This window comes from Schistocerca americana, chromosome 1 (assembly GCF_021461395.2).
Source record: "Schistocerca americana isolate TAMUIC-IGC-003095 chromosome 1, iqSchAmer2.1, whole genome shotgun sequence".
Classification (NCBI taxonomy): domain Eukaryota; kingdom Metazoa; phylum Arthropoda; class Insecta; order Orthoptera; family Acrididae; genus Schistocerca; species Schistocerca americana.
Genome location: NC_060119.1, coordinates 1,074,651,373 through 1,074,664,588, shown reverse-complemented (window position 1 = coordinate 1,074,664,588; position 13,216 = coordinate 1,074,651,373). Strand labels below are relative to the sequence as shown.

Genomic DNA, 13,216 nt, shown 5'->3' with positions numbered 1-13,216 from the left:
AGCAGGTGCCATTTGGCAGTTAACTTGTGTAGCAGTAAGATGTTGCTGATGTAGCAAGAATGAAAAGTGGATGGGCAAATTTTATGAATATCACAGAATTTACACTTGCACTACAAAATAAATAGCTGAGCATGAGTCAAACAGTCACTTCAAACACGTTCGTCTTACGAACCTCGAACGCAAACCATTGACCACTGTGTACTCTAACATCCAGCACCTATGCACAGATACATCAGTTACATAATACATGCATAAAACTTCTCTAGCGATTTCTCAGAATTGCCAGAGTAGTGCCTCTTACTACCTGCACATTATGTTGTTTGAGTGACTTACTAAAAGTGTATAAAGTTTGAAGTAAATCCGTGATCCCAACGTCATGGTCTCCCCTCATGACATCAACAGAATATGCAAAACAGGAGGCATATATGACTGTGGGCAAGACAGATGCTAAAGAGAACTAAATTGAACTCCATCCAAACAGGCCTCAGAAGGCCCAATGGTACCAACTAGTCACCGTGTCATTCTCTGCCAATTTGTGGTGTCGGATGCAGGTACGGAGAGGCACACAGCACTCTCCTGGCCGATGTCAGTTTTCGTGACCGGAGAAAGGTAAATGCAATCTACAGAAGAATTACAGAGACCTTACGAGAACAGAGACACAGCTGTGTGGATATCAAGCCAGTATCGAGTAAGGAAGGGAAACGTGAAAGGCATACATACAAAGGGTATACATGGGAAATGAACTCGAAGACAATATTACAGAAAGTGACACTGCACTGAAAGTACTACAGAGAAACAAGAGCCCAGGAGTAAACAATTTTTCCTCATATTATTGAGGTCCTTGGGAGAGCCAGCCATAATAAAACTATTCCACCGCTTATGAAAGATGTATGACATACAAAAAATATCCACAGGATTTCAACATGAATGTAATAATTCCTGTTCCAAAGAAGGCCGGTTTCAATAGGTGTGAATATTACCAAGCCATATGGTTAATAAGTCATACTTGCCAAACAGTAGCACAAATTATTTACGAAAGAATGGAAAGAGTGGCAGAAGCTGATGTCAGAAAAAGATCAGTTTGGCTACCAGAAAAATGTATGACCCCATAAGCAATACTGATGCTACAACTACTCGTAAGAGGCTAGACTGAAAAAAAAAAGGTAAACTACGTATACAGCATTTGTTGATTTACAGAAAACTTTTGATGAATTGTGACTGGAATACACTGAAATTCTGAAGTACCAGGATTAAATACACAGAGTGAAAGTTATTTACAGCTTGTGCAAAAGACAGACTGCATTTATAAGAATCAAGTACAAAAGGGAATAGCTGAGATGGGAATTAAACATCCCTGATGTTATTCAGTCTGCACTGAGCAAGCAGTACAGAAAAACCAAGAAGAAATTTGTTAAGGGGATCAATGCTCCAAGGAGAAGAAATAAAAACAATAAGGTGTGCTGATGGCGAGATTCCGTAAGGAACAGCGTAAAATGTAGATCAATTGTACAGAATGTATAGTACCTTGAAAAGAGGAAATATGATGACATTAACAAGCGTAATGGAATGCTGTCAAATTAATTCAAATGATCCTGAGGTAATCAGGTTACGAGATGAGACATTAAAAGTAACAGAGCTTTGCTATTTTGAAGGAAGAAAAAGTGGGGTTAAATGCTGCATCAACACCAAGGTCATTACAGACAGGACACAATCTCAGATTGTTTCAAGGATGGGGTGGAAATCAGCTGTGCACTTTCAAATGAAACATTCCACAATTTGTCTGGAGTACATCTGATAAAATTAAATTTTTCTTGAGGCATTGGAGTGTCATCTTCATCTTCGATAATGACGGAAGCTGAAGAAATTAATTAAAATTTGTGCCAACTGGGACTTGTACTGGGGTCTCCTTGTGCTAGCTACCTGGATCCTCGTGCCACCGCAGCCATATAGCAGAAACAGCTGCACGGACTACCCTAGTCGAGTGCTCTCCCTAACACACATTTAAATTCACATCTTCAGCTTATTTTCCCTTTCCAGATCGCCACTATTGCTGAGGCTCTCTGTTATTATAAAAGCATTGCAGCATTGGAGGTAATGGGGAAATCATTAATTTCTTCAGCTTTTGTTATTATCGCAGATAAATATGTGACTCAAATATCTCAACAAAAATTTCATTATATCATATCTATAGATCACATATGTTTGAGGTACAGGCAGGATTTCCCCATTACGTCCAATGCTGGGGTGATATTCCAATACCGGAGAGTCTCGGCAGTAGTGATAATCTAAGAAGGGTAAAATAAGCTTAAGAAGTGAACTGGAGTTTGTGTTAGGGAGAGCACTGGAATAGGGTGCATCATGCAGCTGTGTTAGCTATAATGCTGTGGTGGTGTAATTACTAGCACACCTGTCTATATGCAGGGAGACCCAAGTTCAAGTCTCAGCTGTGGCACAAACTTTTAATTCATTTTTTCAGCTTCTGTCATTGCCTGGAATAATTTAGGGAAATCACAGAAAATATAAATTTGGATTGCTAGATGTTGACTTTAACTTCTGTCCTCCTGAATGTGAGCACAGTGGGCCACCTCACTCGGTTCTTTATTTGCGGACCAAAATAACTTATAAAGGCTGAGCTAGAGAGGATATAAAATGCAGACACTCTATAGCAAGACAAGTGTTCCTAAAAGAGAAAAATATTTTACCACTGAATAAAAAATTTAAGTGGTAGGAAGCCCTCGCTGAAAGTATTTCCCTGAAATGTAGCCTTAGACAGAAAAATGTTGAATATTAGATGGAAAAATTGGACAGCAAATGAAGAGGTATGGAATCAAAATGAGCTTTATGGCACTAACTGACTACAAGAAGTTGACTGAAAACATCCTGAGGCATCCAGGGATACACTTTGCTGTTGGAGGGATGCGTGAGAGGTAAAAATTGTAGACGGACACCAACGTTTGATTACAGTATGCAAATTAAATTGGATGTAGGTAGCAACATTTATGCAGAGATGATGAGACTTGCACAGGACAGGATAGTAGGGAGAGCTGAAGAAATCAGTCTTTGGGCAAAAGATCACAACAACATATGTCAGTGACAAAATGTCCTCAGCATAGTCACGACAGAATCTCTTAATTCATAAATAATCTAGGCCCTACTTGTGGTTGCATGCAGACGCTACACGTTCACACTGATTACACTGGAAGTACATACTTTCTAAGCATTAATTCCATTTATTTTTTTGATGCACAAAGCCGTAAAAGTGGTTATACCTACAAAAGCAAAAGTAATTATTCAAGGACATTTTATATGGGCAGGTAGATTGAATCACAGAAATTAAAAAATATTAGCACTTTATTTACAAGAACAAAGAAAGAATAAACTAATGTTTTAACATATTTTCCTTTTGTCAAAAGTTTTAAAGAGTGCCAGGTTTCTGAGTTTCTTAACTCACAGAATGACTAAAAAACAAAGACAATCAATTACAATGCTCTGGCACCTCTGATTCATCTTAAATTGCCTTCAGTCAGATGAGCTACGATCTTCATATTTAGATTTTTTCTTCTTTTTCTTTTTCTTGTGGTGTCTGCTTTTCTTCTCAGACCCTTCTTTCTCCTCCTTGGTTTGCTTCCAATATGAATAATAACTATTAGAGATACTCTCTTCCTTATCATGAACATACTCCTCTTCTGATGCATAAGTGTGGGCAGTTTTATGTTCTTGAGCCGTTTGCTTGCCGTACGAAAATTCACTACTCTCTGAGTCACTTCTGTGAAAGTTCCTGCTCACTGCTTTCAATTTATACTGTTTGTGTTTTACATCATGGTATTTTTGTTTCTCAGAGTCACATTTGCTTGTTTCACCATACTCAAATTCGTTAGTGCTCATAGTCTCATACATTCTTTTCTTTCCATCTTTGATTCTCTTCTCTGATCTAGAAAATGAACTTTCGTGTGACCTGTGAGATTCACATCTATGGCCATGTTTTTTGTGATGTTTGCTACGTTCTGTTTCATAATAAGTAGATTCCACTTTTCTTGCTCTTTCATTGTCTCCACTTTCCCAGTCACTACTCTCAGATCTCTCTCTCTTTCTTTTGTAGTACCAATTAGTATTTTTTTCTCTTCTACTTTCACTTTGAGTGCCTGAATGATCATCATAAAGAACCTGACTCATGTCTGTATTTGTTGAACTCTGTTCATACTTATCATATCTTAAACCAGCATCTCTTCTGTAAGACCCATTATGAACCTTCGACTCAGGGTCCCTCTTCCTAGAACCATATTTATCCTTTGTGTACCATTCCTGTGAATCATGCCTTCGTAACCTAGAAAAATCTCCACTGCTGTCATAAGCATTTGTTTCACTTTTTGTGTCACGATTATTCCGCTTCCATTCCGGTATATCGATCTCAGTTGTATCATTCTCCACTTTTATAATATTAGTTTCTGAACTTCTTGTACTTCCAACATCTTCTTCGTTTTCTTTACTATTGATTTCCCGAAGGAAATCCATCTGATTTTGTATAACTTCCCGTAATATCTGCAAGAAGAAAAAGACAAGTAAACACATGCACAAAGCATATCTTTGACACTTATAGGTTAGTTAGGAATAAAGTAATCCACTGAACAGCCATTACAAGTATTATATGATTCATGGAACTGTGAGATTCATAGTGACAGATTTTAAGTAATGGTACTACTAGCATGTCAAGGCCAAAGAACTATCACAAATGGCAAAGGAAATTAAGAAACTATAGAATAACAAAATAAGTGTAAAATATACAAAAGCAGACTTATTTTTGATGAGAGTTTTAATCAGAAAGTACCAGTTAAGAGACTCATGGTATGGTTACTGGAGGATCAGATCAGAAATATACCATACATTTACACTTACAAGAGGATAACTTGGCAATAGGATTTTCATAATTTTTTATGTTTATGGTGTGTGAAGTTCAGAACTCAAATATCAGTCCCCCAAAGCAGTTCAAGTCAACTCGCAAAAAGGCTTGAGAAAGTCGACTTTGAAGTTTTCTAAGGAAGTGTCATTCATTATTGTTAAGGTGTTTTTGTTGACAGACCACATGGCTTAAAGGCTAATGTTGGAGATTGGTAATGGGATAATCAATGGATTGCTGGTTCAAGCCTCACTTTGGTCAGTTTCTATCTCTTTTCCCCCCTGTTCAGTTCAAATATCTATATCATTCAAATACAAAATCCATCAAATATATGCTAATTAACAAATATCTAATCATCATGTTTTATAAAAATGTATCCAGTCGTTGCCCCTAGTCTTAATATGTCTAAAGGAAACAACAAGGTCCTTTGGACGTAGGTTTCAAAAATTGGTCGACAAGCAAAACAAAAAAATATCAAAATGTCAGAGTCATGACATCGAAATTGGCAAACGTGACTTCAAAGCTATATAAAGATTTTTTTAATCAACAGTGTAAAGCCATATGTAAAAAAGGAAAGGTTTCTCTTACTTACTTATTCCTGGGATGGACAAATCTATTCCGCATCGCACAATGAAATTTTATTAAATGGTAGACATCTGACTACTTACACTGCACAAGTACTTCCACCAACATGAACCTTATTAGTAATTCCTAGCGACATTTATTTGCACCGTGAAGTAAAAACTTAATTAAGCAATTATAAAACTGCACCTACCTGATCAAATAAGAATGCAAATTCAATGATGGAAAAATTGCATAAAAATTCATTCAATTGTTCATCAATTGTCCTCACCAGTCTTTGATGAAATGATCAGATTTGTGTGGTTCACTTCACAACTTTGCTTTATTCTCATCTTTATGAATGTGAATGACGTTCGCTTTCCAACAGATATCTTGAAAAACGAAATTTACACCTGTAAAAATGCAGCATTTGTTTGGTGTGCTCAGTGCCATGAAAATGACTGTTCTCCATGGTTTTACGATGCTTATCACTCTGGTTCTACACCTACATCTACATCTATACTCAGAAAACCACCAGGCAGAGGGTAGATACATCACATTGTGCCAGTTATTAGGCTTTCTTCCTGTTCCATTCATGTTTAGGACGTGGGAAGAATGACTGTTTGAATGCCTTTGTGCATAAAGTAATTATTCTAATCTTATCCTCATGATTTCTATGTGAGCGATACATGGGGGTTGTGGTACGTCCCTAGCGTAATCATGTAAATCATTTAAAGCTGGTCTTGAAGCTTTGTTAATGTATTTTCTCAGGATAGTTTACATCTATCTTCAAGAATCTGCCAGTTCTGTTCCCTCAGTCTCACTGTGTCAATCTCCCACAGATTAAACACAACTGTGAGCATTTGTGCAGCACTTATCTGTATACATTCAATATCCCTGTTATTCCTATATGGTATGGAATCCACACACTTCAACAATTTTCTAGAACTGGATGCACAAGTGATTTGTAAGCAATCTCATTTGTAGGCTGATTGCACTTCCCCGGTATTCTACCAGTAAACCGAACTGTACCAACTGCTTTTTCCTATGACTGACCCTATGTGATCATTCCATTCCATATCCCTACAAAGTGTTCTTGCCTCATGCGTCCTTCTCTACCAGCTTACCACCTCTAGCTGCCCTGACAGCTGCTCTCAATAATTGATCATCAATAACTAGTCTCGTCACTGCTATGACGTGCGTGTGTGTGTGTGTGTGTGTGTGTGTGTGTGTGTGTGTGTGTACTTTTGCAAGAAAAAGAGCAAGAGCTGGAGCTTGAAAGCTAGTGTGACGACTCATTTCTGTTATGGGTTCCTATATGCCATACATCAGTCTGTTATAGGTGAGTTGTTAGCTTTCCTCTATTTTATGTATTGTTCCATCAAGGAATTTGCATTGTTGTTAGGTATTAAAATAAGTTGCGCAGTATACCTCAACATGGCTTTTTCGGTTAGTATGAACTTTCTTGCTACGATAACTAATTCTTCGTCGCTTTGCATCCCTCATTTCCATTAACAACTCCAACTTCGTTTTTGCACGTGTTCCCTCGTCCTTCTTATAGCTGTAAACATAAATGAAAAACTTTAAATCAAATTACAATTCAGTCACTAAACATTAATGAAATAATGTATTAAACCACAACAAAACAGAAATTTTCCACTAACAAACTAAACCTTACACAAAGAAAATAAAAACATAAAACAAAACCCTTTTAAGGAAACCAAAGGAATGATCCAACTGGCATATATTTTTAGTATAGTAATCAGAGTTGTAGCAATCAATAAAATACACAATGGCCCTTGTAGAGCAGTCCACAGTTACAGCACCCTTACAGTGCAAACAATGCTTACATCCACAAATATCATGAGGCTTCTGTCAGTTCATTTTTACAACATCAAGAGTGTACTACAATATTATGTACTATAGAACATACAATCCCACAGCTTTCTGTGCTTCTTGTTGCGAGAGGAGGTAGACTCTCCATAACACATTGTGTTCTCCTGTAAATGCTGCAGCCATTATATAAGTTAACTATTGCTACTACACACAAGATTTTCTTACCTACAGATCTTAAATGGCTGTGTCTGAAGTAGTTATATATTCAGGAGCCAGGACTGACGACAAATATCACTGCATAATTTTCAGTGTTGAATGTTGTTGTTGTTGTTTTTTGTGGTCTTCAGTCCAGAGACTGGTTTAATGCGGCTCTCCATGCTACCCTATCCTGTGCAAGCTTCATCATCTCCAAGTACTTACTGCAACCTACATCCTTCTGAATCTGCTTATTGTATTCATCTCTTGGTCTCCCTCTCCAATTTTTACCCTCAACGCTGCCCTCCAATATTAAATTGGTCACCCCTTAATGCCTCAGAACATGTCCTACCAATCAGTTCCTTCTTCTTGCCAAGTTGTGCCACAAATTCCTCTTCTCCTTAATTCTATTCAGTACCTCCTCATAAGTCACATGATCTATCAATCTAATCTTCAGCATTCTTCTGTAGCACCACATTTCAAAAGCTTCTATTCTCTTCTTGTCTAAACTATTTATCATACATGTTTCACTTCCATAAATGGCTACACTCCATACAAACACTTTCAGAAAAGATTTGCTGTCACTTAAATCTATACTCGATATTAACAAATTTCTCTTCTTCAGAAACGCCTTCCTTGCCATTGGCAGTCTACAATTTATATCCTCTCTACTTCAACTACCATCAATTATTTTGCTCCCCAAATAGCAACACATCTACTACTTCAAATGTCTCACTTCCTAATCCAATTCCCTCAGCACCACCTGATTTAATTTGACTACATTCCATTACCCTCATTTTGCTTTTGTTGGTGTTAATCTTACATCCACCTTTCAAGACTCTGAGCATTCCGTTCAACTGCTCTTCCAGGTCCTTTGCTGTCTCTGACAGAATGACAATGTCCTTGGCAAACCTCGAAGTTTTTATTTCTTCTCCATGGATTTTAATTCCTACTCCAAATTTTTCTTTTGTTTCCTTTACTGCCTGTTCAATATACAAACTGAATAACATCAGGGATATGCCAAAACCCTGTCTCACTCCATTCCCAACCACTGCTTCCCTTTCATGCCCCTTGACTCTTATAACCACCATCTGGTTTCTGTACAAACTGTAAAATGCCTTTCATTCCCTGCATTTGATCCCTGCCACCTTCAGAATTTGAAAGAGACTATTCCAGTCAACATTGTCAAAAGCTTTCTCTAAATCTACAATGCTGAATATCAGTTCATTATTACTGTGCAGGGTCATTCAAATAAGACAATGGTCACCCACAAACGGCACATGGACCTACAAACTGACAGCATTACGAAGAAGTAGTCTGATAACCAGCGTGACCTCTCAATATAAATTCAATGTGATTAACTTTGACAATGACTTGGATCCACCATTCATTTACAAAATATATAAGTGCCAGCTCCAGTGGCTGTTACCCAACATACCTCAGGACATTGAATACGTGTGTAATAATCTCCAAGTGAATAAGTGTGTAATAATCTCTAAGCGAATAATAATCTCCAACTGGCCTGCATCAGAATTTTATAATTGTACATCAGAGTGTTATGCATCTCTCAGGGCATGCAGCTTCACAACATTTCTGTTGTGCCTTCCAAGAGTTAGATTTCCGATATGTGTTTATTATGTATTATAAATTAGGTGTGGTTTTGTTCATTGTTTCATTGGTAAAGTACCATTAACACATCTAAAGGTCTTGCGATCAGTACTTGGTCAATTTTTATCTGTCACTTATCACTTCTTTCATCTCTAACAATAGTTGTTAATGTGATAAATGCACCTTGGTTCTGAGTCCATGTTAAGGGGAGGAGCCCTATGACTGGCTAGGTAAGTCAGTTTGAAGGTCAGAGGAATACAATGGCATGCCAACTCCAATAGGACCATGATTATAGTCTCAGTAAAATTACTTGGTAGTTGACACTTCACATGTTGGAGCTGTCATTCTCCAATCAGAGTGCACACTGTCACACTTGACCTGTTCACTTTTGCCAAACTGTCACAACAAATGGTCAGTTCACTTACACTGTTGGCCCTAGTGCTGTACATTAAACTTGAATATTTTGCTACAAGGTTTGCGTTTATTTGTTTTTAGTGTGATTGTCACATCTGATGAAATGCAAAAGAAAAGAGAGAGACCCAGGACTCTGGATGCAAAACACATCAGGAAAGAAAGTCGGGCAACGAATTGCGCTTAAAAGACACTAGCTCGTGTGTAATGTGTGGGAATGCTTTGAGTAGGAGGTGGAAAATTAGAGACACCTCTTACCAGTTCCAAGGTAATCACACAAACCACAGCCACAGTTAATGCTAGAGAATCAATTGTATTTCGAACTGGTAAAGAAAAAACAAAAAGGAAAGAAGTGAAACAGGACTCTCTTATCTTCACACACTTGGGAAGAACAGAAGTATTCAGAAATGAGTAACAAATCTGGATTCCTTCCCACAAGAAGCAAGTCAGTGTCACATATATGATTATAATCATAACAAAGATCGGCCTACATTAAATAAGCTTTGTACGACATTGCGTGAGGGCGAACTTTTTGAAGGCAGCAAATCGTTGTCATGACAGATTCTGCAGAGTCTCAGTTTTAAATACAAAAATATTTCAGGATGTAAAATGTAGGTGGGATGAGAAGACACAGTCAGATGATTGAATTCCTTAGCCAATGACCACCAACACTATTGAACGTCACCGTATGATTCATACCATCTTGCTCATTATGTTTGTTTGACCTCCAACAGTCCCCTCCTGTATTTCATAATAGAGCAACCAACAACTTTATAGCCTGAACAATTCTTTCTTTTTTGGTTGAAAGAACAGGAATTAGTAGTCATAAGGCTGTTATAGCATCACTGACTTTGGGTGTCAGCAGGAATATAAGAGAGCTAGGAAGATATTTCTGCTTGTTAAATGTGACATGAAACAGATTTTAGACTACCTGGGCAATCATCATCAAACACTCATCCACAAGACTGAGAATACTGAGTATAAACAGACTACCTGGGCAATCATCATCAAGCACTCATCCACAAGACTGAGAATACTGAGTATAAACAGACAAACTTCAAGACAGTATGTCTTGCATAGGTATGTAATGGGTACAATTGGAAGGAGTGGGGAAAAACCATGGAGGTTCAAGGCAGTGTTAGAAAGCTGCTCCAAAAGCAAAGAGAGCTCTGCTGCATATTTAAACACAAACAAAGCCTCTTGGAGCAGGGCAAAGTGGAGGGGTGGGGAGGCGATCGAGACCTGAACCAATCCAAAATTAGCGTAAGGATAGCCTATGTGATGCATTCAACAAATTCAAAAGTAAATTTCTATCTACTGATCATACAGCAAGCCCTAAGGAGTTTGGTCTTACATTAAATCAGTAATGGATCAAAGCCATCTGTTCACACACTCACTGACCATAATGGCACTGAAACAGAAGATTTTTTCCAAAAATGTTTCACTGAGGAAAACTGTACTATGTTCCCTCCTTCCAATTGCTGCATGAATACTAAAATGACAGATATTGAAATAAGTGAGTGCCGGATAAAAAATCAACTAAAATAGCTCAACAGAGGAAAGGTGATTGAACCTGATGGGTTGCCTATGTAAATCTAAGAGGGCTATTCAGAAAGTAAGATCCAACTGGTCATGGAATGGAAACCACAGTGAAAATCAAAAATGTTTTACTTGCTACAGTTGGCTACACCTTCCAGCTACGGGGTTGCCCAGAACATAATGCACTGCATTTTTTTTTCAACAATTCTTTATTGAACATAATGAGAATTACACACACAACAGAATGGTGTTCTATCTACACACCCTGTTTTTCCACATAATCTCCATTCCATTCTATGGTCTCCCTCCAGCACAAAACAAGCCCTTGTCAGTACCAACCCTTGTCCTGGTGGCGGAGACAGTGCTTCACTGTATGAATCACCCTCTCAAAGTCCTACAAATGTCTTCCACGAATGACACCCTTTTAATGGCCCACACAAGTGGTAATCCAAGGGGGCTTGGTCAAGGCTGTAGGGTGGATGGGGTAACACTATCCACCTCTTTTTTGGGATGTGTTCAGCAGTCCTCAGACTTGTGTGGGACTGAGTGTCATCATGTTGCAGCAAAATATCTCCTGGGTTGCTGTGCCGCGTAAGTCACCAGAAGTGTGTCTTGAGTTTTGTTAATATGTTGGCATATGCTTCTGAGTTAATGGTACCACATATTGGCTTCACATCAATGAGAATCACACCTTCACAGTCCCAGAGCATGATGATCATGATCCTACCAGCGGAAGCAGTTACTTTGAATTTTTTCTTCTGTGGGGAGTGGGAATGGAGCCATTCCATCGAATGTCGTTTTGTTTTGGGTTCAAAATGGTGAACCCAGGTTTCATCACTTGTCACAATCCAAGACGAGAACACCTCCCCCTCAGCTTCAAAACGTTGCAACAAATCAAGACAACCATTTTTTCTGTGCAATTTGTGATCCACTGTTAGACACTGTGGGATCCATCTTGCACACCCTTTTGAATATCCAAGAGTGTGGATAACTGCATTCACACTTCCTTTGTTGATTGACAGATGCAGCATCAACTACCGACTTGTAATGCATCTGCCCTTGCGAATGACAGCATCAGCTTGCTGCAACTTGTCAGGTGTGACAGCCGTGGATGTTCTCCCCGACAGTTGCAAATCGTGGAGATCCGCCGAACCACCTACTGATGACCTGACCCTGCGTGAACAGCAACTAACTGTAATTCTGTCGACAGCAGATGCTCATTAGACTTTGCACAAGCGTTTGTGAATATTTCCCACAGTTTCTTTCACTGCAGTCAGAAATTCAATAATGGCACATTGCTTGTAACATACGTAACTTACAGACACCATTTTGAAACTGTCCTGCAACTACGTTATCTGTCAGAAGTCACAGACACTTGGCGTGCTCACTCAGGAAACTTCAAATAACACATATGTAACATTTTGCATTCGTAACATTGTTTGCAGCCGAGAAAAAAAATGTAGTGCATTACTTTCTGGGAAACCCTCATACTTCTCTACATAGTCACCAGACATTTGTCTTAGTGTGGTACCAACTTTCCGAGCAGACATGAAAATCTGGCCTATATGGTGAGTAGTCAGACATTTCTCACTGAAAACATTGTAGGGATGTTCTCATTGCCCCTGCACTGTGAGTCTGAGAACTGTAGGGCAGCAGGCAATGCACGACAGTTATATTCTGCGAGCTGGATGAAATCACACGAAATCTCTGTGGCAAAGCATGCTGGGATAATTTTACTTCCCCTCTTGTTTTGCCATCTGCCTCCTAAAATTCATTTTTTTCAGTTTTAACTGATTATCATTAACATACGTGAATATAATCTGCATTTTCATGAAAGAGAAAGGTTAACCCTTAGTCCAAGTATATAACACCAGATCTAATTTTGTGCTTAGTTTTATGTATGTAATTGATTTTCTAATTTATTTTGACTATTACTAGTTAGTATCTTTTATTACAGTGTCTAATCAGTAATTGTTTCGTAACGTGAATTCTGTTGTTGACATATAAACAAATATAAATTCTATACTAATTATAAACATTTGGAAGACGAAATACTAGTAATCTTAAAGTATCTATTTGCCTCTACTCGAAAAAATGTTAGCAAAATCAGCCCTTCATTAATTCCAAAGTACTTAACAGCTTTGTCAAAAGTATTGTTTACATAACGATGTA

At 38.2% G+C, this 13,216-nt stretch overlaps 1 protein-coding gene across 1 annotated transcript in view; it reads right to left on the bottom strand.

The window, feature by feature from the left end:
* Positions 1-3,406: 3,406 nt before the first annotated feature.
* LOC124617417 (U11/U12 small nuclear ribonucleoprotein 48 kDa protein-like) overlaps positions 3,407-13,216 on the bottom strand; it is a 75,555-nt gene continuing 65,745 nt past the window's right edge. Inside the window, exons 5-6 of the mRNA XM_047145262.1 lie at positions 6,887-7,016; positions 3,407-4,539 (exon numbers count right to left, since the gene is read on the bottom strand). Of these exons, the coding sequence (XP_047001218.1) occupies positions 3,520-4,539; positions 6,887-7,016 (1,150 nt within the window). The 3' untranslated portion in view covers positions 3,407-3,519. The remainder of the gene's footprint in view (positions 4,540-6,886; positions 7,017-13,216) is intronic.